Source organism: Amia ocellicauda, chromosome 14 (genome assembly GCF_036373705.1).
Source record: "Amia ocellicauda isolate fAmiCal2 chromosome 14, fAmiCal2.hap1, whole genome shotgun sequence".
Classification (NCBI taxonomy): domain Eukaryota; kingdom Metazoa; phylum Chordata; class Actinopteri; order Amiiformes; family Amiidae; genus Amia; species Amia ocellicauda.
This window is the reverse complement of record NC_089863.1, coordinates 19,830,983-19,854,015: the sequence shown is the minus strand read 5'-3', so window position 1 is coordinate 19,854,015 and position 23,033 is coordinate 19,830,983. Positions and strand designations below refer to the sequence as shown.

General features: G+C 41.5%; 1 protein-coding gene and 1 pseudogene across 1 annotated transcript in view; both read right to left on the bottom strand.

Annotated features, from left to right (window-relative positions):
• Positions 1-820: 820 nt before the first annotated feature.
• Positions 821-22,174, bottom strand: LOC136767324 (cytosolic sulfotransferase 3-like; annotated as a pseudogene).
• Positions 21,375-23,033, bottom strand: part of LOC136767323 (zinc finger protein 665) — a 13,782-nt gene continuing 12,123 nt past the window's right edge. The window contains exon 4 of the mRNA XM_066721093.1: positions 21,375-22,610. Coding sequence (XP_066577190.1) covers positions 21,652-22,610 — 959 coding nt within the window. The 3' untranslated portion in view covers positions 21,375-21,651. The remainder of the gene's footprint in view (positions 22,611-23,033) is intronic.

Sequence of the window (23,033 nt, the reverse complement as noted above, 5' to 3'; positions counted from 1 at the left end):
ATGTATGGTGAACTATACACTGGATTGAAAACAAGATACTGGTAATTCTGTTAGCAGTCTAAGATTCCATGTACTGGATGTACAGTATATATATTCGATAGACCCAGCGAGTATTGGAAGTTTTACGGTATATATTTTTGTCCTCGTTTTGTTAGAGTATTGTTTCCAGTATAGAGTATCATTTCAGTATTGAGTATTGTGATACTAAACATAGAAATGATCTACTGTCCACCCATCGGTGTACCTCGGTATCTCCAAGCCGTACCTGTACACCTAAACATGGATGCCCACATTTATATTGTATTTTCGTTAGGTACAACTGCCCCAGGAAGTGAATGTGAAACACCAAATCCAGACCATACATTAATAAGTGCTCTAATTTCATAGTCTTCCCAAGGTAAACACACATCAATAATGGCTGCCATTATTGTAGTTACAATTTCAAAATGCAGTGATGTTGCATCTGGCTACGTAATTGACACTAGAGCAGTTTGGGACTCGGCCGGTGCGATATATGAAACTGTACCTCCTGAAACTAGTTTGGGCACAGGTGCAGGTGCACCTGAGCAACCATGGAAATTACGCTAATGGACAGGCAGAGGTGCACCTTAACGTGGACAGTGGAAAACTCTCAAAACCCACATACAACAGACAGAGTGTTCCACTCTCTCCTGTTGTTCCCCCCCAACCTCTTTATTATACTTCAGCAGAGTACATATAGACCAGGTGTTCCCAGTGTCTGGTGATGGAGGGCCAATTTCCAGAGGTTGCATGGGATGGGGGGGCTACAGTAGATAATGAACCACCGATGAAAACAAAATATGTCCCAAATCATACTTTTTTATTTCCTATACATGTCAGTTCATAAATGTTCCCTAACTTTAATTGTTTTATTATTTATTATCCCCCAAGTTACATAGAATATTTTCTGTTACAAATTGCATGAAAGTGTAAAAATATAGTAACAATTCAGAAAAGGGGTGGTTGAAGGTTGGCTTTGGGGGGGTGCACCAAACATTCTCAAGGGCCGCATTTGGCCCCTGGGCCGCACTTTGGGAACCCTTGATATAGACAGTCTCTCTCTCAGGGATAATATAATGCAGTACAGTTCTGTACACACACAATCTCTATCTATAGCTCCATCCTGAAGGTCAGTGTGGTGTCCTTCATCTTCCTCTGGTAGTCTTCATCAAACTCCTCACTCTGTGAGACAGTGAAGTGATTCTGCCAGTCCCCCACCATCCCTGGAGAGAGAGAGATGGAGATGGGGGTGATTAGTACAGACACCCTGCATGGCTGAACAGGGGAGTGTGAGGGATTAACAGATTGTTTTTGTGTGTGTGTATGTGTTAACAAATTCTCTCTTCTCGCAAATTATTTAAAAGTTCAGGTTACTCTCTTTAAAAATCATCATTCTCAAATTAATAATTTGCTGCGATTCCATATCCTTCCTTTTCTTATTAGTTATTTATAAAAAGGGGCAAACTTTCTCACTGTCCAGAGTCTAATGATTGCACAGCACTCAATGTAATGTCACGGTAGCAGGACAGGGTTACAGTGCCCTGTTGCAGCAAGATTGTGTAAATGATGTGCAGTTTAGCTTTCTGTATTGCTCTGGGTGTGCCAGGTTTAGTCCGAAGTCTGTGTAGCTGCTTTTAGAATGAACAACTATCTATTTAAGGTCATATAGAAATCAAATGACCAAGAAGCATGTGATAAGGGTTGGGGGACCTCACTGACATCATGGGGTTACCCGGCAACCAAAAGGGAGAAATCTCCTATATGATTGTTCGTCTCCAGAGCAGTTCGATATAGCTGAATAAACTATGTTTGGTATTAATCTACTTTAATGAGGCCCTGAATATTCCTTGTCCACCTATCTATTGAGGGATACATTTTCTCCCAATCATCACCTTGCAGTTTTGTTAATAGAAGCCCTTTGGCACCAACTGGTACGGTAGGTGAGTCTTGATCAGGCGAGGAGACGAGGTCATGTTGTCTATCAGCTCCACCCCTGAGAGGCAGTGAGAAAGAGAGACGGAGAGAGTTTTAACACAGACAATGACAGGTACTGGAGACTGCCTGTCCATACCCTCTCAGTGCCCAGCAACACGAGGGTCCCCTCGCGACGGCAAAACGGACAGCGGTCCTCTTCCCCCAGGACTTCACCAGCGAGGGTGCAGTCTGTTTCCCCCTCTCCGCTTCCTCGCAGACGCACTTCCGGGGAGGAGAGCACGCTCCCCCAGATGGAGGTCCCCAAGAGCCAGACGATCCTGCTCTCGATCGTCCAGACGCTCCACTCCGCGGACTCCTCCATGCCGCAGGAGACAGGAAGGGGACGACATTGCTGCTGCTTTACTGTTTAAGAATACGCTGGCCTCCAAGCAGTGTATGCTAAACACCATGTGGGCGCATCTCGCACCAGAAGAGGGCGCCCCCCTCCCTCCTCAGCTACAGCTACCACTACCACCACCACCGGAAGAAACGCTGTGTCCCATGTGGCATCGCGCTCAGACATATCAGACCCTCCATCTTTTATTGAGGTGACCGAGGTGGCGAGTTCGGTGTTGGAGCACTTCCCAGCCCCAAGCATAGAATTCAGGGCTCTGATGAGACGTGCAGCTGAGTTGGTGGATATTCCATGGTGCCCGACCGACTGAACTCGACCAATGGCAAGCAGGCTCGAGCAGGCTTCTACTCGGGGTACTTCCTGGTGCCAAAGAAGGACGGAGGCTTCAGGACCATTCTCAATCTGAGGGGCCTCAACATGTTTCTGAAGAAAACACCGTTCCGCATGTTGACGGTGCAGTGTATCCTTCAGTCTGTCTGGCCAGGCGACTGGTTCACGTCAATAGACCTCAGGGACACCTACTTCCACGTCCCCATCCTCCCGGCACACAGGAAATACCTGCACTTCACCTTCCAGCGCCAGGCGTACAAGTTGTGCTGCCGTTCGGCCTTTCTCTGGCTCCCCACACATTTTCGAAGTGCATGGACGCAGCCTTGGCCCCCCCCTCAGGACAAAGGGGATAAGGATCATGAACTACCTGGATGACTGGCTGGTGTGCACAGACTCCAGTCTTCAGGCGGAGGAAGGTCATACGGCATGTGACTGCACTGTGTCTCGCAGTTCTCATAGAGAAAAGCTTCCTCGAACTCGCACAGACTGTGGACTTCTTGGGGATGAGGCTAGACTCTCTGAACATGCTTGCCTACCTGTTCAGAGACAGAATCGAGTTGTTGGAGAAATGCCTGGCATCATTTAGAAGAGCATCGACTCTCCAACTGGTCAAATTCCATAAACTGTTGGGGCTGATGGTGGCCACCTCGAATATTCTCCCCCTGGGCCTTATGCACATGCGCTCGTTACAACGCTGAGTAAACACCCACATGATGCACCCAGCGAGACACAAACACCACCCACTGACCGTGACCTCAACATGCTGGCAGGCACTGTCCTGGTGGAGAAATCGGAACAAGCTGCACCTCGGCTCCCCCCTCGGATGCCCGCACAGATGGGAAGTCATCACCACAGATGCCTCCGGAACAGGCTGGGGCGCTGGAATGGGGTGGGAGTCCAAGGAGTGTGGAGCAGCCACACACATCAACGTACAGGAGCTGCAAGCTGTGCGACTGGTGCTGCACCACTGTCGCCACGGTCTGGCAGACAGGCACGTCCTGGTTCGGACGGACAACACGTCAGTGGTGGCCTACATCAACAACCAGGGAGGACTACACTCCCCCAGACTACATCGTGTGGGCGCAAGACAATCTCCGCTCCATACGGGTGATACACCTGCCAAGTTCTCCTGATCGCCCCCTGTGGCCGAGACAACTTTGGTTCGCGACGCTGGCGCAGATGATCAGGGATTGGTGATTTAGAGATAACTGTAAAACCTGCAGCATTGCGGATCTCCAGGAACAGGGTTGCCCCACCCGCTGTACATACTTCAGAGAGAGACTATGCACCCTCCCACAGCTCCACTGTGTGTCCCACATTGACCAGATATGAAATTGTGGGCACAGATCTCCAGGAATGGTTCCCTCTCATAGACGGGGCGAGATGCCAGGCTCTTGGGGTCGTCTCCAAAATAGATCTGATCCAGCAAGTGGGACACCCAGGTAGTGCCTGAGAGAGATGGGGATGGGGGGGGAGGGAGAGAGGGAGAGAGAGAGAGAGAGAGATAAAGAGGACCTAGGACTTAACTGCATCATGGCTGCATTTGTTACCTCTGAACTAGGATGTATGCTTTGTGTTTTATCCCTGTATAAAGGGTGACGCTGCACTGGGAAAGACAGAACGGAAGAGAAACGGAGAGGAAAGAGAGAGAGTTACACTGTAACATTAACAAGCCACTGAGAGATATAGAATACAGATACAGAAGGAAAGAGGGGAAAGGTGAAGAGGAAGGTAAGGGTTAATATATAGCTGTACAATCAATCAATTACACGCTCACTCACAGACACTGACCAGCTTTAGGGTAGGTGGCGATGAGAATGTCGTCTGGTCTGGCTGAGAATTTCTCTACATTGTCATAGTTGTCAGTGAAATAGGGAGTCATGGACACCCCCCGGAAATCAAACATCTCTGGACGACACGACTCCATCCTTGAGAGAGAGAGAGGGAGACAGATTAATTCTCAATTTTCACTGGTGGTTGAGATCGGACATAAACTTGAACATAAAGCCTAAGCCACTTCGGCAATGGAAACAAGTCATAAGTACAAGCACATTAAAGTAGGTATGTTATTATAGCAGTTATATTAACAATATAGTAGAATAGCCCTATTATAGTAGCAGGAGATATTTCAAGTACAATGTTTTGTCATACGTCTTGCTTTGCATTACTAGCACTCGTGTTGTTATTGTGATTGCCCCTATGCTCCCTTTCCCTCGGCCCTTGACTGGGATTTAACATCTTGTCTGCACTCATCAGCTTTACAATCTAGGATGCAAGACTTATATTATTTACTGTATATCTCGTATACACTTTGTAAAATGTATTATGCCTTGAACTGCACTGTATTATTGCACTTTGTATTGCTCTGGACAAGGGCGTCTGCTAAGAAATATATAATAATAATAATAATGGAATAGACTGTTAGCATATGGGGTGTGGGGGTGATCTTCATTGCCGTAGTCAAGCAGGCAGGCACACAACTGTTTTTAGCAAAAGTAACAAAAGTTTATTTGAACAAACTCAAACCAAGGTATCACTGTGCAAACACATGCAGGCAGAATCTCTCCTAACCCATCTCTCTCCCTGAGGTCTCCTACTGGGGACTTATATAGCCTAGCCTCAATAGACCCTCCTCCTGTCTAAACCATTAATTAAAACCAAAATCTCTTTAAATACCCACAATTTACATATCCAATAATAAATACAATGTTAATCACATTAAAACATTCATTACACATAAATATCTTAAAGTACACAGACCCCATGAACCTGGCAAGTAATCTTTTATTAACCTATATTGGTTTCCCCTATGTAAGAGGTGAGCGCGCCTCCGCTAAACAGAATACATTAGTGTCACATCACACGCCCACGCGCGTGCCCTCACCTCAGTTAAAACAAAGACCTGCTCCGGAGAAGCCACCTCCCAGTTCAGTAAGTATTCCCCCAAACCACTTATACTTTTATTTACCCAGCCGAATACTTGTAGATGGAGGATAAAAGATCAGGTAGGTAATCTTATTACATACTCCCCCACCCAATCGTTCCCCCTTCATTAAGGTCTCTGAATACATACACCATCAATGCATACAGTGCTTATTTTCTGGACGTGCCTTCATAAATCCCCAATACAACACATCCACTAAAGTGCATATTGAATAATTTATTTAAACTTTTTAAAAGTCCGTGATCGCCTTCCCCCTGTGCAACAGTCATTATAAATGTAAATCGCATTCTAAATAGGTGAGGGAGAAAATATACATAATAGCAGGGAGCTCACCATGCTTCTCCCTCACATTTTCCCCCCTCCTCCAGTATCTCTCATTCATGAATGTGAGAGGAAATTCACAGTGGCATTCTGTACCCCTGCTCTATATCTAACAGTAAACCTATATGGCTGCATGGACAGGTACCATCTAGTAATGCGAGAATTCACATCACGCATCTTCTGAAGCCACTGCAAGACTTGATGATCAGTTTCTAAAACAAAGTCTCTTCCCAGTAGGTAATTCCGCAGTGAGTCCAGGGCCCATTTAATAGCCAGGCATTCTTTTTCAATTGTTTCAATACCTTGTCTCCCTAGGGAACAGTTTACAGCTTATGAAGGCCACTGGTTTCTGCTGTCCGGGTTCCCCCTGCAGGAGGACAGCTCCTAGCCCAACAGCTGAGGCATCAGTTTGCAAAGTAAAAGTTTCCCCAAAATCTGGACTGTGCAACATAGTCTCTTTACACACCACCTGTTTCAAATCCTGGAAGGCATGTTCACAATGCTCAGTCCATCTAACTTTATTTGGAGCAGATTTCTTAGTTAAATCTATTAGGGCTGCAACCCTGGTGGCAAAATCTGGGACAAACCTATACCACCCAACCAGTCCCAAAAATGATCTAACCTTCTTCTTTGTAACGGGGAAAGGACAAGATTGAATGGCCTCCACCTTACTCACCTGTGCTCAAATTACCCCATTCCCAAGAATATAACCTAAATATTTGGTCTCTGTCTGGCGGCAAAGGCAGAAGTTCCCTGCAACACACGATCCATAAGTCGTTGGAAAGTAGCAGGTGCTCCGTGAAGACCGAAAGGCATGACTGTGAATTGAAATAGTCCAAAAGGAGTTCTAAAAGCTGTTAACTCTTTTGAAGCCGGAGCCAAGGGCACCTGCCAGTACCCCTTACTCAGATCTAGGGTAGAGATAAATTTGGCTTTGCCCAGTTTCTCAATGAGATCATCGATCCTAGGCATCTTTGAAATTTAATTTATATATCGGAAATCAATGCAAAACCTAAGGCTGCCATCCTTTTTAGGCACTAACACAATTGGACACCATTCACTCACAGAGTCTTCAATGACATGCAGTGATTTCATAAGGTCAAGTTCATTCCTTAGGACTGGAAGCAACCTTTCCGGCATCCGGTAACACTTCTGTCTTGCACGAGTATCCTCTCTAAGGTTAATTTGATGCTGCACCAACTTTGTACAGCCAGGTCTCTCTTGGAAAAGCTCAGGATCAAGGCAAGCTTTTATTTGTTGCTGCTGTGTCTGGGTAAGATGCATCAACTCCACCATCTCAGACTCTCTCCCAATGGGGAAATATTGTTCTAGATATTCCTCCTCCTCCGGAAATAGCCCGTACCAACGCCTGTAACTTCACTGGCTCTGGCCTAGACCAATATTCCTTGAGCAAATTTACATGGAAAATCTGGGTAATTTTCCCTCAATCAGGCATAACAATTTGGTAAGTAAGGGGCCCGATTCTCCGCGCCACTTCATATGGACCCTGCCATTTAGCCAGTAATTTGCTCTCTTGGGTTGTTAACAACAAGTGCACTTTCTGTCCTGCCTGGAAAGCCAGTGACCTGGCCTTCTTATCATACCAGACTTTTTGATTTTTCTGAGCCTTCTCTTGAGCCATTATTGTCATCTGCTCCAACTGTTCCCTCATCTTCAAAACATAAGCCACCACATTCATACTCTTGGGTTTCGATCCCTCTCAGGACTCTTTCAAGAGGTCAAGTGGCCCTCTTTGCTGTCAACCACAGAGCAGTTCAAAGGGAGAAAAATCTGTTGAAGCCTGAGGCACTTCTCGGTATGCAAAAAGAAGGTACGGCAACCAGCTGACAAACTTGCGAAGCATACTCTTTAACGTCTGGTTAAACCGTGCAACCAGACCGTCTGTTTGGGGATGATAAGGGGTGGTCTTCATACCTTATATTCCTAACAATGAATACACCTGTTTCATCAATGTAGACAAAAAATTAGTGCCCTGGTCCGTAAGTATCTCCCTTGGAATTCCCACTCTCGAAAACAGCTGCATGAGGGATGTGGCAACCTGCCTAGCTTTAATATTTCTCAATGGGAAAGCTTCTGGATATTTGGTGGCATAGTCACAGATAACCAATATATAACGATTACCAGATTTACTCCGCTCCAAAGGCCCTACAATGTCCATTCCTATCCTATCAAAAGGGGTCTCAATGATAAGCAATGGTTGCAATGGAGCACGTGCCACACCTCTTCCTGTGGTCAGCTGACATTCTGCACACGACAAAACTCTTAAACATCTGTATACAACCCTGGCCAGTAAAAGCGACTAGCTATTCTTGCCAAGGTTTATTTTTCCCCAAATGTCCAGACCAAGGAATTGAATGTCCTAAAGCCATAACAGTCTGTCTCAAGGATGTTGGCACCAACAAGGTTTCATTTTGTGCCTGCTTCTGATACAGCATATCATCTTTTAAGATGTAAATTTCATCCTTCCATACATCTAGCCCATTCTGCTTAACACCATCAATCATAGTCAACTTCTCATAAAATGGCTTTAATGTAGAATCCTCCTTCTGTAACTTGCCAATTTCTTTTGGAATTTCCCATTCCAGTGGCAGAACAGGCTCTGGTGGCCTATCCTTCCCACCTAGGAACTTCTCCTGGCGCTTCCTCCTCCTGGATTTCCTGTCTTTCCCTGTACCTCCTTCAATCTCCACCTCACTGAAAGGCAAAGCCTCCAATGAAAAACGCGTTATTGCTATATTGCAGGCCTTAGCCTGTGACAGCAAATCCACCAGGATAGGAATATCCTGTCCTAGAACTGCTGGATACGGTAGTTCCGTTACCAAACCCACCGTAACATGTCTGTTCATTAATAGTCAGATACACTTCAGCTGACGGATAAACCTTTTCATCTCCATGTACAGTGGGGGAAAAAAGTATTTGATCCCCTGCTGATTTTGTACGTTTTCCCACTGACAAAGAAATGATCAGTCTATAATTTTAATGGTAGGTGTATTTTAACAGTGAGAGACAGAATAACAGCAAAAAAATCCAGAAAAACGCATTTCAAAAAAGTTATAAATTGATTTGCATGTTAATGAGGGAAATAAGTATTTGATCCCCTATCAATCAGCAAGATTTCTGGCTCCCAGGTGTCTTTTATACAGGTAACGAGCTGAGATTAGGAGCACTCTCTTAAAGGGATAAAAGACACCTGTCCACAGAAGCAATCAATCAATCAGATTCCAAACTCTCCACCATTGCCAAGATCAAAGAGCTGTCCAAGGATGTCAGGGACAAGATTGTAGACCTACACAAGGCTGGATGGGCTACAAGACCATCGCCAAGCAACTTGGTGAGAAGGTGAAAACAGTTGGTGCGATTATTCGCAAATGGAAGAAACACAAAATAACTGTCCGTCTCCCTTGGTCTGGGGCTCCATGCAAGATCTCACCTCGTGGAGTTTCAATGATCATGAGAACGGTGAGGAATCAGCCCAGAACTACACAGGAGGATCTTGTTAATGATCTCAAGGCAGCTGGGACCATAGTCACCAAGAAAACAATTGGTAACACACTACGCCGTGAAGGACTGAAATCCTGCAGCGCCCGCAAGGTCCTCCTGCTCAAGAAAGCACATGTACAGGCCTGTCTGAAGTTTGCCAACGAACATCTGAATGATTCAGAGGAGAACTGGGTGAAAGTGGTCTCAGATGAGACCAAAATCAAGCTCTTTGGCATCAACTCAACTCGCCGTGTTTGGAGGAGGAGGAGGAATGACCCCAAGAACACCATCCCCACCGTCAAACATGGAGGTGGAAACATTATGCTTTGGGGGTGTTTTTCTGCTAAGGGGACAGGACAACTGCACCGCATCAAAGGGACGATGGACGGGGCCATATACCATCAAATCTTGGGTGAGAACCTCCTTCCCTCAGCCAGGGCATTGAAAATGGGTCGTGGATGGGTATTCCAGGATGACAATGACCCAAAACACACAGCCAAGGCAACAAAGGAGTGGCTCAAGAAGAAGCACATTAAGGTCCTGGAGTGGCCTAGCCAGTCTCCAGACCTTAATCCCATAGAAAATCTGTGGAGGGAGCTGAAGGTTCGAGTTGCCAAACGTCAGCCTCGAAACCTTAATGACTTGGAGAGGATCTGCAAAGAGGAGTGGGACAAAATCCCTCCTGAGATGTGTGCAAACCTGGTGGCCAACTACAAGAAACATCTGACCTCTGTGATTGCCAACAAGGGTTTTGCCACCAAGTACTAAGTCGAAGGGGTCAAATACTTATTTCCCTCATTAACATGCAAATCAATTTATAACTTTTTTTAAATGTGTTTTTCTGGATTTTTTTGTTGTTATTCTGTCTCTCACTGTTAAAATACACCTACCATTAAAATTATAGACTGATCATTTCTTTGTCAGTGGGCAAACGTACAAAATCAGCAGGGGATCAAATACTTTTTTCCCCCCACTGTATACATCGAATTCTGACTTGAGCATCTATGTTCCACCCTTCCCTGGGTACTACATTTTCCTGCACCAATGTCTGAGAACTCCCTGTATCGACCAAGGCTGATATGGACTGACCATTTAATACAACAGTAACCACTCTGTCCATGCCACTAATCCCCACGGTGGATTCCACAGGTCGAGGCACATAACACAAATTAGTAGCCCTATTCTTCCTTACAGGACAAACCGGTTTAGTATGGCCTTCCTCCCCACAATTATAACATCACACGTCCTGATTACCATACCTTTCATATGGCCTAGCCTTACTACTAGACCTCTCATTGCCAAGACCACAACCCCCATCACCCCCTTCAGACATACTTTTAGTCAAAGTCTTGGTCCATCTGGTGAAGGGGTAGGCCCTAGATCCTTTCCTGGCTGACACAAACACTTCAGCCAATCGAGCAGCTTCCAAGGCTGTAGTAGGGTCATGTTCCTTGATCCACACGGTTATTTCTGGGTTCATCATTCGCAAAAAATTGCTCAAGGATAATAAGCTCACTGATTTCTGTAACCGTACATTGGTGAGGTCTCACTGGGCCGATTCACTGGTTCTGGTGTGCTGTGCTCACTACCATCATCTCCTTGCTTTAACCAGGAAGTTCCAACTTGCCCCTGAAGCTGATGAAACTGATGCTGCATGGCTCTCTCCACCGATGATCCTGACGAGCTGACTCTCGCTCCATTCGCTCCTCTCGCACTCGTTGTCCCTCCAGGAAGGCTTTCATCATCCCAGTCAATTCAGTTACGGCCGAGTCTTCCTTCCCTGCTTCTAAAATCCCTCTCCAAGCTCCTCCGTAACATCTGCATGGGCTCTCTTGGGTGGCATAACTCCCTGCTCTTTAGACTCTTCCACTTTCCAAACCAACAGCACCCCCTGTGGCTACAGCATCCCACTTCTGACACCATATGTGGGAGTGATCTTCATTGCCGTAGTCAAGCAGGCAGGCACACAACTGTTTTTAGCAAAAGTAACAAAAGTTTATTTGAACAAACTCAAACCAAGGTATCACTGTGCAAACACATGCAGGCAGAATCTCTCCTAACCCATCTCTCTCCCTGAGGTCTCCTACTGGGGACTTATATAGCCTAGCCTCAATAGACCCTCCTCCTGTCTAAACCATTAATTAAAACCAAAATCTCTTTAAATACCCACAATTTACATATCCAATAATAAATACAATGTTAATCACATTAAAACATTCATTACACATAAATATCTTAAAGTACACAGACCCCATGAACCTGGCAAGTAATCTTTTATTAACCTATATTGGTTTCCCCTATGTAAGAGGTGAGCGCGCCTCCGCTAAACAGAATACATTAGTGTCACGTCACACGCCCACGCGCGCACCCTCACCTCAGTTAAAACAAAGACCTGCTCCGGAGAAGCCGCCTCCCAGTTCAGTAAGTATTCCCCCAAACCACTTTTATTTACCCAGCCAAATACTTGTAGATGGAGGATAAAAGATCAGGTAGGTAATCTTATTACATACTCCCCCACCCAATCGTTCCCCCTTCATTAAGATCTCTGAATACATACACCATCAATGCATACAGTGCTTATTTTCTGGACATGCCTTCATAAATCCCCAATACAACACATCCGCTAAAGTGCATATTGAATAATTTATTTAAACTTTTTAAAAGTCCGTGATCACCTTCCCCCTGTGCAACAGTCATTATAAATGTAAATCGCATTCTAAATAGGTGAGGGAGAAAATATACATAATAGCAGGGAGCTCACCATGCTTCTCCCTCACATGGGGCTATAGTAAAAGGACAGTAAAAATGTCCTGTTACGTAAGCTGTGCCTACCCTCAACACAACCAAACTGGTTCTCAGTAAGGACATGAAAATGTAAGCAGTTATTCCATGCAAATATATTAACTGAAAACACATTCTGGTTGACATTGTAAGAAAAAAATGTTTAATAAAGATTTCATCTTTTAACGATTAATACATTTAATTCCAAAGCCATAAATTATATTTTATAACATTTCTTAAGTAAAACATTAATTGTATATGACAAAATATGCAGAAATTCCAATACATGTAGTTACTGGAACATGAACTTCAACTAGTATCAAAAGCATGTGCCAACCTAAAAAAATACAGCTGTCAGAATCTCAAGATATAGTTTAAAATATCTATAAATGTCTAGCTCATCAGTATCACGGACATTAAAGTCATCATGTTAACAATTCTCAGCAATTTTGAAGAAGCCGCTAAGGCAAAGGATGAAGGTGTTCTTTTGGACTAATCAATATCATCCTCTAGACTATCCAAGAGCACAGACAAGGCAAAACAACAGTCTAGATATACATTTCAAAGTGTAAAATTGAATCTGAGGAAGTCACACTCAAATTGAACAATGCCCCCATTAGGAATATTGTGCCCAATATTACATGAAAATATATAGCTGCTCTGGAATCAGTTCCAAGACCAACCAGGCTAATTCAGTAAGATTAAGTGTCATCAAAAGATATTAAGCCATATAAGTTCAATTAATAGATTATTTAATTATATTGAATGTTAATAAAATATCTGTTGAAATGCCATATGGACCATACTTTAATGTGTAAAAGCAATTTAATCCTGTTCTGTTTACTCTATATAAACACACTACCTGAATGTCCACTATTTACCATTTTATAAATTTACAAAGAAATATAAATTGAACACAAAAAGTTTATGACTGATAATCTACTAAAATGTTCTCCTATTTGTGATTGATGAGAATTACTATGTGTTCATTATGTGTAATTGTAATTTGGTACTGCTGTTGCTCTCAATGTTATACACTCTACTGCTGTAAGCTATTTTGAATCTAAATTTAACGTGAGCTAATAGTAGAATGTCTTGCATATGCATCCAAATGTGATAGCAACCAGTTTTTATAACCATTTGTGGGATCGCCAAACACATATTTTGGTGTAATCTATAATGAGACTGATATAACATTTTTTGTTGATATGGATACTTACACAAGTAGATGTCCATATCAAATGTTTTCCAATAATTCAGGCTCAAGTGATTAAACAACTTCCTACTTGCTGATACTAACACTACATTATCACAGGTCCAGAAGTGTTAGAATGACAAAAAGCAACATGTGACATCTGTTCAAATCTGTTCTTGATCACACCGAGGTAAAACAGCAGGTATTATAGGTCTGTATTTCAAGTACCAGGACACAGTGTACGGATGTGTTTATTTACAGGTCCAGTGTTCGGAATTCAGTCAGGAATTCATCAGTAAGATGTCTTCACTTTTGCATTGTGTACAATATGATCCCAGCAGTATGAGGGGCCGTACAAGCCATTATTCATTCTGGGCTTCTCACATACATACATTCTCCTCACACATACATATATTTTCACTCTCACATTCATACTTTTGCTCTCATGCACATGCAGTCAATGTATACATGTAATATTATATATAATATATGGATGTAAGAAGAGAATATATGTATGTGAGTGGAGAATTTCTGAGTTTCGTTTCTGAGTTTTCCACAAGGTCAAATATCTGGTGGAATTTTCCCAACTGGGCCAGAAGATACATTATAAATGAGGCTGATTGTTCAGTAGCCAATATAATCTAATTGATAAAAACCTTTCTGTTGTTTCTACCACAAGGGCACAGCAGTGGTGTGGTGGCATGTAACCAAAGGGCCATCATATTTACTCATTATCTATATTTTTGATTATTCATTAACTAATAAACTGTTAGATTTGCATATTTATCAGCATTACTGAATATTAATTTATTATTTCAATTAATCCCATATATGGACCTTTTCATTCATCTGTTTTGAGGTTTATAAAACCACACATATGGTTTCTCTGCGCAGTTTCAGGCGCTCAACATCTTTGCAGAGTCTGAGGATCAGCAAGGCTGAGTTCTGTCCTAAATGTTAATAATTTAAAAGGGATTATCAGGATGGGAGTTAATCATAGCCTAAGACAACCTATTGGCGGGTATATAACAGCGGAAATGTGGGCATGCAAAATTAATGATATCAAATCTACCAAGACATGGAGACTCAAGGGAGTGTAGGGTAAGTCCTATACAAATATATGGGACTAATTGAAATAAACTGGCGATGCAGAGGACATTTGAGGACATTTATCATCATGCATGGGCCATGTCCAAAAAAGATTGCAGGAAAGTAAAACAAGTTGACATCAGTAGAAACAAAACTGCACATGCCTGTAAGACAGTTCAGTTGAGGTGAAGCTGGGGCAGCTGAGAGAGAGAGTGTGCGGCAGTTTTGTGACTTAGGAGTTGCAAGCGAACGGTTTGAAAGGACAGCACAATTGTAACGTGGGACATGAAAATAGAGAGAATTGGGAAAGGTATGCCTTTTCTAGGAGAGAAATTGCTAAATTGCCAATTCTGACTACAGTATGAGAACAACATAGTATGTTATAGGGGAACTCCACTGAAAATCCATATTTTCTCAGGTTACTCTATAAGTGGAAACATATTCTGTGGAGTGAGTTTTTCAAGTCCAGCTCATTCTATGTACCAGAAATCAGAGATCGATTTCCAGCAAAGTAGCACCAGAGTTAGCACCAGCGTGACGTGATGCCATATTTTTTGATCTCTAAATGCTGGTACATAGAATGAGCTGGACATGATAATCTCACACCACAGAATAGGTTTCTACTTATAGAATAACCTGAGAAAATATAGTTCCCCTTTAACAACACATAACTCTCACATTTATCCTACAGGTGCCTACTGTGAAACCCTATCAATTCCTAACAACTGGGACTCAAATAACTAATTAAAATTTTACAGGCTTCACTGGGAATAGACAGCAATAGAGGTCACTACTTCCAGACCAGGCCTCTGCGATCCTTTGACACATACAACTTTTCTGGGAATCTCACATCTGAAATGTATATATACCTTAGAGAGTGCGCTCTATACTTTTGGAGACAAATGTGAATGTAAGTAGAACAGAGGTATAAAAAGTAGGAAGTCATACTTGAGTAAAAGTAAAAATATTCTATCAAAAACAATACTTAGTAGCTACTTCAAGAGTACTCAAGTACCAAAAGTAAAAGTAAATTGTGATTTTAGTAATAAAGTGAATGTGCATGTGTTTATGTGTGAGACTTATGAAGAGGCACGCAAGAGATTAATTTGATGTTTTAATCCAAAATGTTATTTTCCATAAATTATCAAGGTATTTTATTTTTATAGTTCCTCAATTTTATCTTGAAGAAAACCACGCCCAACAAAAATAAATGTTATTTAGGCACATATCTGGAAATTACTTTAATTTGTATTGAATATTAACAAAGGGTAACATTGAGGCATTTATATAATAGCCTATTTTGAGTTTTCTTAGCACACTCACTGTTCACACACACACTCCAAAGAGTTGTATAATAAAACACAAAACAAAATAAAATATGTACCCCTGTAGTGATCACATTTGTTATAATGTAATCTATTGCACTGTGGTGCAGGAGACTGGGCTTGAATCTCAAAACTCCCCAGGATGTTATATATATATATAACTTAAAAGCATCCGTGCACTGCAGCGTCTTCACTCTCATGAGGTGCTGGAACAAATAAGGCAAAAATATATCATTAAAAATGTATTTTGTAGCCGCACTCTCACTTATTAGGTATTTAGACAGGACTCTTGTATTACAATAGTTTAATTTTATTGAATAACAACGCCTTTCAACACTACTGTGTCTTCATCTAGGCTATAAATACATAATAAGTGAGAGTGTGGCAACAAAATCAATTTTTCATTATATATATAATTATAAAATTTGATCTTGTCCTTACGCATGTCATCTTAAAAACTTTTGTTTTATATAAAGTGTAAACATCACTATGGACATGATTTTGGGACCTTTTCTCATATACAATTGTACTATTTATTTCATAAAGTGAATAATAAAGTTAATATGTCAAATAAAAATCACATTTAATTATGCATATTATTTATTAATACTGTATCTTTTATGGACAGCTGTCATTAAAGCTGCTGTGATGTTCACTCACATTGTGTTTTGAATGGATGTGTTTGTCTTTTAATTTACAATGATACAGTAATGGATATTGCTGGAGCTCATTAATTAACTTTTCGTCATCCATTCTGTTTGTTATGTGGCGTGTGTATATACTGTGCGTTTCCACGTGGGTTGACGTCACTTCTGATTGGTGAAATTCTTTCCAGTCGTGGCGAAAAAATCTACAAAGTAGCCCACTTAAATCTTAGCGATGCTAATTGTCATTAAAGCAGTGTGGAGCTCCTATTGAAATACAGGCAGTTCTACAATTTTCCAGTGTGAACCACCGACAGACTTTATATTCATGTCTGACGCAGGACGAGTGCTTTAGAAGAAAGCCATTCTTACTAATTTTATGAAACTGTTAAGGTCAGAGACATGAACCAAATTAAGGAGAGTGTAGCTAATCTCTTCCCTGGCCCGGAGGCAGGATTAACTCGCAAGGGGGCATCAGAAATGACTGCGGGGCCACAACTATTTTCGGTTGATGATAACACAGGATGTACAATAATCGATATTACAATTACACACAATGTTTTTGCATAGCTCTCAAATTTTCAAAACAGCAATGCATGAGATTTGTCACATCTGTCACAAAAATGCGGTGACAGATACCGTTGCTGCCAGCAAAAGAGTGGGGACAAAAATGTTTCAGGGGCAATGCGTGAGACTTGAGAACTACACCTGCCACAAGAATACAGGTCACTGCACTGCTTTACAACATGGACAGTTCATGACTGGCTCAAAAAACAACATTATGACAACGCCACACAGCTGAATGCACAATACCCATCGATCTAATGCAGGGGTTTTCAAACCGGTCCTGGAGTACCCCCTGCCCTGCTGGTTGTTGTTCCAACCTGAGTCGTAATTACTTAATTGAATGGTATATTGCTTTGTTAGGTCAATTAAGGATTCAGCAATTAAGACCTAAGTAGGAACAACAACCAGCAGGGCAGGGGGTACTCCAGGACCGGTTTGAAAACCACTCATCTAATGCAACACAAAACAGCTGCTAATTATCAAAATAACACTTCCTCATGCCAATACAATGTATTTCCAATCGCGAAAAGCAAACAATACCGTGCTCTGCAGCTCGGACGCAGTTACGCATGCGCTTTCAGATCAATACTCACCTCTCTGTGCTGTGTGAGGAGCAGATGTCCATGTCCTTCTGTTTTTCCACGCAATTGTGAGCGTTGCTATACTATTCATTTTGCATACCCATTATTAACGTTAGATATATTTTTTTCATGCAGCTGCGCGGTGAACCTTTTTTATTTTCGTTGTGGGCATACTACTTTGAAAGCAAACCTAAATGCTCAAATTGACCCTGCCTTTCTACTCTGTGAAGGCCAATCAAAATAGGTTTCTTTTCCCAAATGGTAAAATGTGTGTGACTGACGTATGAATGGTGCTATGGAAAGCAGAATGAAGCACAGAGCCGGTTTAATATTCATAATAATGACCTCCCACCAGTGAGTAACAGTAACAGAGTCGTCTGTGGGAAATGTACTGGAGTAAAAAGTACATTTTGTTCATAAAGGTAGTGGAGTAAAAGTAAAAGTACCCACCAATAAGAAATACTTTATGTAAAGTACAAATACTCGAAAAACGTACTTAAGTACAGGAACAAAGTATTTGTACTTCGTTACTTTACACCCCTGAAGGAGAACCTTTGGCACTTATATCCCAAGAAGTTCAGAATAAATCAGGTCTAACCTAAAGCCCTGTATGTGGTTGAAATAAAATAGAAGGACAATAGTTTTTAATATCATGTCATAAGTGATCTACAACGAATTGGTCATAACCAAACCTACTGTTGGAGGAAACAACTACTACTGAATTCTTACTGATGTTTCCTCAAATACCAAAATCACAAGTAGCCCCATGCAAGCAGATCTGAGAGCTTGGCAATTCCTAGGCATGATAAAGTGTTAATGTTTCATAAACCAGTGCTATCTGCCTCATGCCTGCTGAGGAACTATTGCACCGGAATGGAACATCTTATCGGAATTATTAAATACATACATTGTTGTCGGACACATCACTCCCCTACAGGGCAGATTTCTACAACACAGTTGTGTCTAATAATTTATGATAGTATTGTATGCCATGCCAATCACCTTCTACCTACAAGTGACTAATACCCTCCAGCTGGGTGAATTTCAAAACACAGGGCAGACCAGTGGGTTTGAACCAAACCGTGTGTGGAAGAACATGTGGAGTATGGTATGTAGAAAAGTGGAAAACATTTTAAATGCATGAAATGCACTGGCAATGAAAACAAAATCAATGGGTGTAGACTTTCTATAGGCAGTGTACACATTGTATGTGTAATATATCGATGAAGAGATTACTGTGCTACATAATATTACCTCTGTACCCTGTACTCTCAGGTGCTTGTTAAATGTTAGTCACTTTGTTCTGTTGAAACAAATTTTAACCCTCAGACTTCAAGCAAAATAATATATAACTATACAATTTACATATAAGGAAATGGACTAACAGTACACTGTTCTCAGTTTTTCCTATAAAAACTGCTCGGATCTGCCTACATGCAGAGAAACCTGTCTCTCTCTCCAGCATTGCTTAATAAAACGTATTGACTGCTTCAAACCCAAACCTGAAGTGTAGCTTCATTTCTTCGACAATTACCTATTATTAATAATGATTCTATGCTTCAGATCTTAATTTATAACCATTTTACAATTATTCTAGAGCAGAGATTTTTATCCATGCCACATAGGTGCGAACCGGAATTTTTCCTCAAAATCACAGAAAACTGCAGGAAGACAAACTCAGGCTTGTGCCTTATTCAGGCCTATTCATTTTCAAGTGTATAAATGGGAGTGTGTACAGGCAGGGGGCAGGAGGAGCTGGTGTGCCGTTAACAGCTGAAGTAGGTGTGCCTTGAAACACTTGAGAAAAACTGAGTTTGAGAGACAATAGTTCTGTCACAAACAGTTATGAAAGGATGGTGCTGTTGTGTACAGATTTGTTATTGCATGCACTGCTGATGGATTTATTTGTAGAAAGGATTAACCCTGAAAATGGAATTTAAGTATGTATTCTAAGGGCAATCTGTATTTCTTGGGGAGGCATTACCTTTATTTTCAACTATTTTTATTTTACATTTTTTCAAATAGTAATGGATATGCATTTACCTGTTCTCAAATATTGTATAGCACAAACTCCATTAGTTTATTCATGGCACTCTTATATTTTCTGAGTGTCACAGAGGTTCAACACATATTTTAGGTATATAAGCAAAGTAAAAGAAAATCTGTTAAAACCATGTTCATTTATGTGGGGAATGTCTTTATATTAACATCTCCGACCCATTATGATTCTGTTAGAAATACAATTTGAATGACCATTGTTCTCTCGAGTTGAAGTGTTGATCACTTAAGTCTGGGACAAGCTGTGATTAGAATAGAGTACAAATGTGGCCTGATGGCTGGACACTGGTTGTTCTAGTTTTCGAAGGTGATTCTGAACTGAAATGTTCAATAGGGTGTACCTCAGTAATCGTGTCATGTAAATCAGAGTTATAATGAACTGAAAGACTGAAAGAATATAATCACGCGAGATGCAGACTTGTCTGTATAAATATTTGACCCCAAACACAAAGAGAGAAACATGTTCATCTTGAAGACCTTCCCAAACTCTATGACACTTTGTATAGAGGGATTGCTTGGCTCACGTGTTCTCCCAGTTGCTTCGGTTCACCTGTTATGTGTACTGCTGTAAATGCTGGTGGCTCATTTGCTGTCTAATGCAATTGTTATTATACATGTAATAATAATAATATATTTTTCCTGGAATTAATACATGTTAGGTAAAGTTACATTACCGGTCTAAAGTTTTAAAGCTTGTTGTTCAGAACAACCTAACGATTAATCCAGTATACATTATTTGATGTTCTATCAAACACAGAGAAGTTCAGATCTAATTATGTAAAATCACTGTGTATTAGTACACTGTAAACAGTTTTCCATCTTGACATTTTGAGCTCTCTATGGGTGTGTGTTGCTTCTACCAAAATGTGGATGATCTTGTTATGATCAGTAGACTGTCTGGTTCTAGAATGTGTCATAATTGTCAATATTTTCAGAGATTTTGTATTCCTACTCAGAACAAGTATCCCCCCACCCCCCCCAATTTCAGAATGAGAGTCTCAGATTTCATGGGATACCAAACACTTGGCAAACAACACAACCGTGAAGAGTACCAGATGGGTTTGTCAGCTTAAGGGGTTACATTTTGTTAAACAAAACGATTCCGTTTCTTTTTTATCTCCAATTGTTTATTTGTTCTTGAGACATTAAACTGAGTACATTTCAATACAAACTGGAACAACTGAGGTGTTCTAAAACTTTTGACCAGTAGTGTATGCTTATCTATGATTGGTGACTAACAAAAGGAGAGTCACATTTTCCCTACACTATCCCAACAGGATAACAAAAACTTTATTGTGGTGCAACAGTAGCGCTGACTCCAGATCAGAAGGACATCGGGGTCAGTCTTTTGTTCAACAGGAATCTCATTTGGAAAACACTAAAATACACTAAGCAATAATAAATGGAGCACTTGGATTAAGCATTTTTCATCCATATTCCAAAAAATACATTTGGGCAAAAATGATTGTAAGTACAATTATTATTATAATTATTACTTTATTATTTTTCCAGTTTACAGCTGAAAATGTTATAAATAATGTTAATTTTATAAAGCATCACACTAAGTGAACACTTACCATAGGGAGGAGGGATCACGCTAGTTTCTCAGTGTGTCAGTGAAGTGGTCACTTAGGGAAAGGAAGAGAGAGCAGGGAGCGTTTTGGTAGAACCTTAGAAACAACAAAGGTTTATCAGTATAATGCTGTGTATTCCTCTTCTACTGAAAATGCCAAGACAAAGACAACAACTGAACATTTTCACAAGTGATAAGATTCTCTCTTTCTGTTGAATTTCCATTCCCAAGTGAAAATAGACTTTTCACACAGGCTACATATAGGTCAATTTCAGCAATCTGGATCATTTCAATAAGTTCTCATAAATACCTGCTTTACTCAAGGCACCTTGGATAAATACATTGGTTAAATACTTTAATAATAATAACACTATACCCACACTGTGCGTTACTCATTTGTGCTTCCTCTCATCGTGTCTTCTCAAGGAAACTGCCTGAGTGAAACCCTTCCCACACTGGGAGCAGCAGAACGGTTTCTCTCCTGTGTGAACCCTTTGGTGAGTTTTAAGGTTTCCTGAATGTATGAAGCACTTCCCACACTCAGAGCAGCAGAACGGTCTCTCTCCTGTATGAATTCGCTCGTGAATTTTAAGACAATTTGGGTTATTGAAACTCTTCCCACACTGGGAGCAGCAGAAAGGTTTCTCTCCTGTGTGAACACGCTGGTGAATTTTAAAGTTTGTAGAGTTACTGAAAGTCTTCCCACACTGGCTGCAGTAATGACTGCCCTGATGTTTCCCAGTTTGTTGTGAGGGGGGAGTGCAGGAGCTGGAGGGTCTGGGACGCAGCTCTCTGTGCTGTGATGATGGACTAGCACCCCTCACTGCAGTGTCACTCACCTCACTGAGCTCCTCCTTCACTGCAGCAGACTGAGGGTCACAAAGTCCTTCTGTTGGGAGCGTAAGTTCACATCCACCATCACTCCCTCCACTGAGCCCCTGCCTCACGTTAAGGGATTCCGTTTCACACAGTCCCTCGACAGGGAGCTCAGGTTCCAGTTTACAGAGGCCTCCTGTAATATTCTCCAGTCCCTGATTCATAAGACTAGGAATGCCTAATTCAAATTCACAGATCTCTATTTTAATGTGATCAGACGCCACACTGGGTTCACATTCTGTACTGGTAGAGTGAAGCCCAGCACCAGCTGCAGTGGGTCCACACCCAGACTCCAGTCCCCTGAGCTCCTCCTCACTCTGTCTGCTCCTGTGCTGCTCAGTCAGGCCCTGTTTGTCTTCAGTATCTATGGGCTGTGTGTCCTGCCTCAGACTGGAGCTCCACTCCTGCTCACAGTGCTGCTGCTCAATGGGAGCCCTTTCCCCAGAGTCAGGGAGAGCGCTGGCTTCTACAGCATCTGGAGGAGAAACAAGACAACAGCAACTCTGAGGACAGACCACTAGCACAGGTTAGAATAGCAGTGTGTAAAACTTGTATACCAAACAACAAAAGTTCCTCTCCAAATGTATTTATTAGAATTTTATCCCCAGACATATTTTTAATAGCTTAGGTTACAGGTAACTATGATGTTAACACAATTCACACCAAATTATCAACATTTTATTTTCACACAAAATGTTTTTATTGTGGTGATTATTTTACAATATTTGTATTATATAAGATATATTATCTTATATTATTGTAATCTTTATTTTTATTTTTAAATATTGCTGTTTGGTCAAATTTGTATACTTGAAAAAACCCTCTTTATTGATAATTTTGGATCAGAGCATTTCCTGTTACAGATAGGGAATATGCTCTGGGTTTTGATGCCATTCCT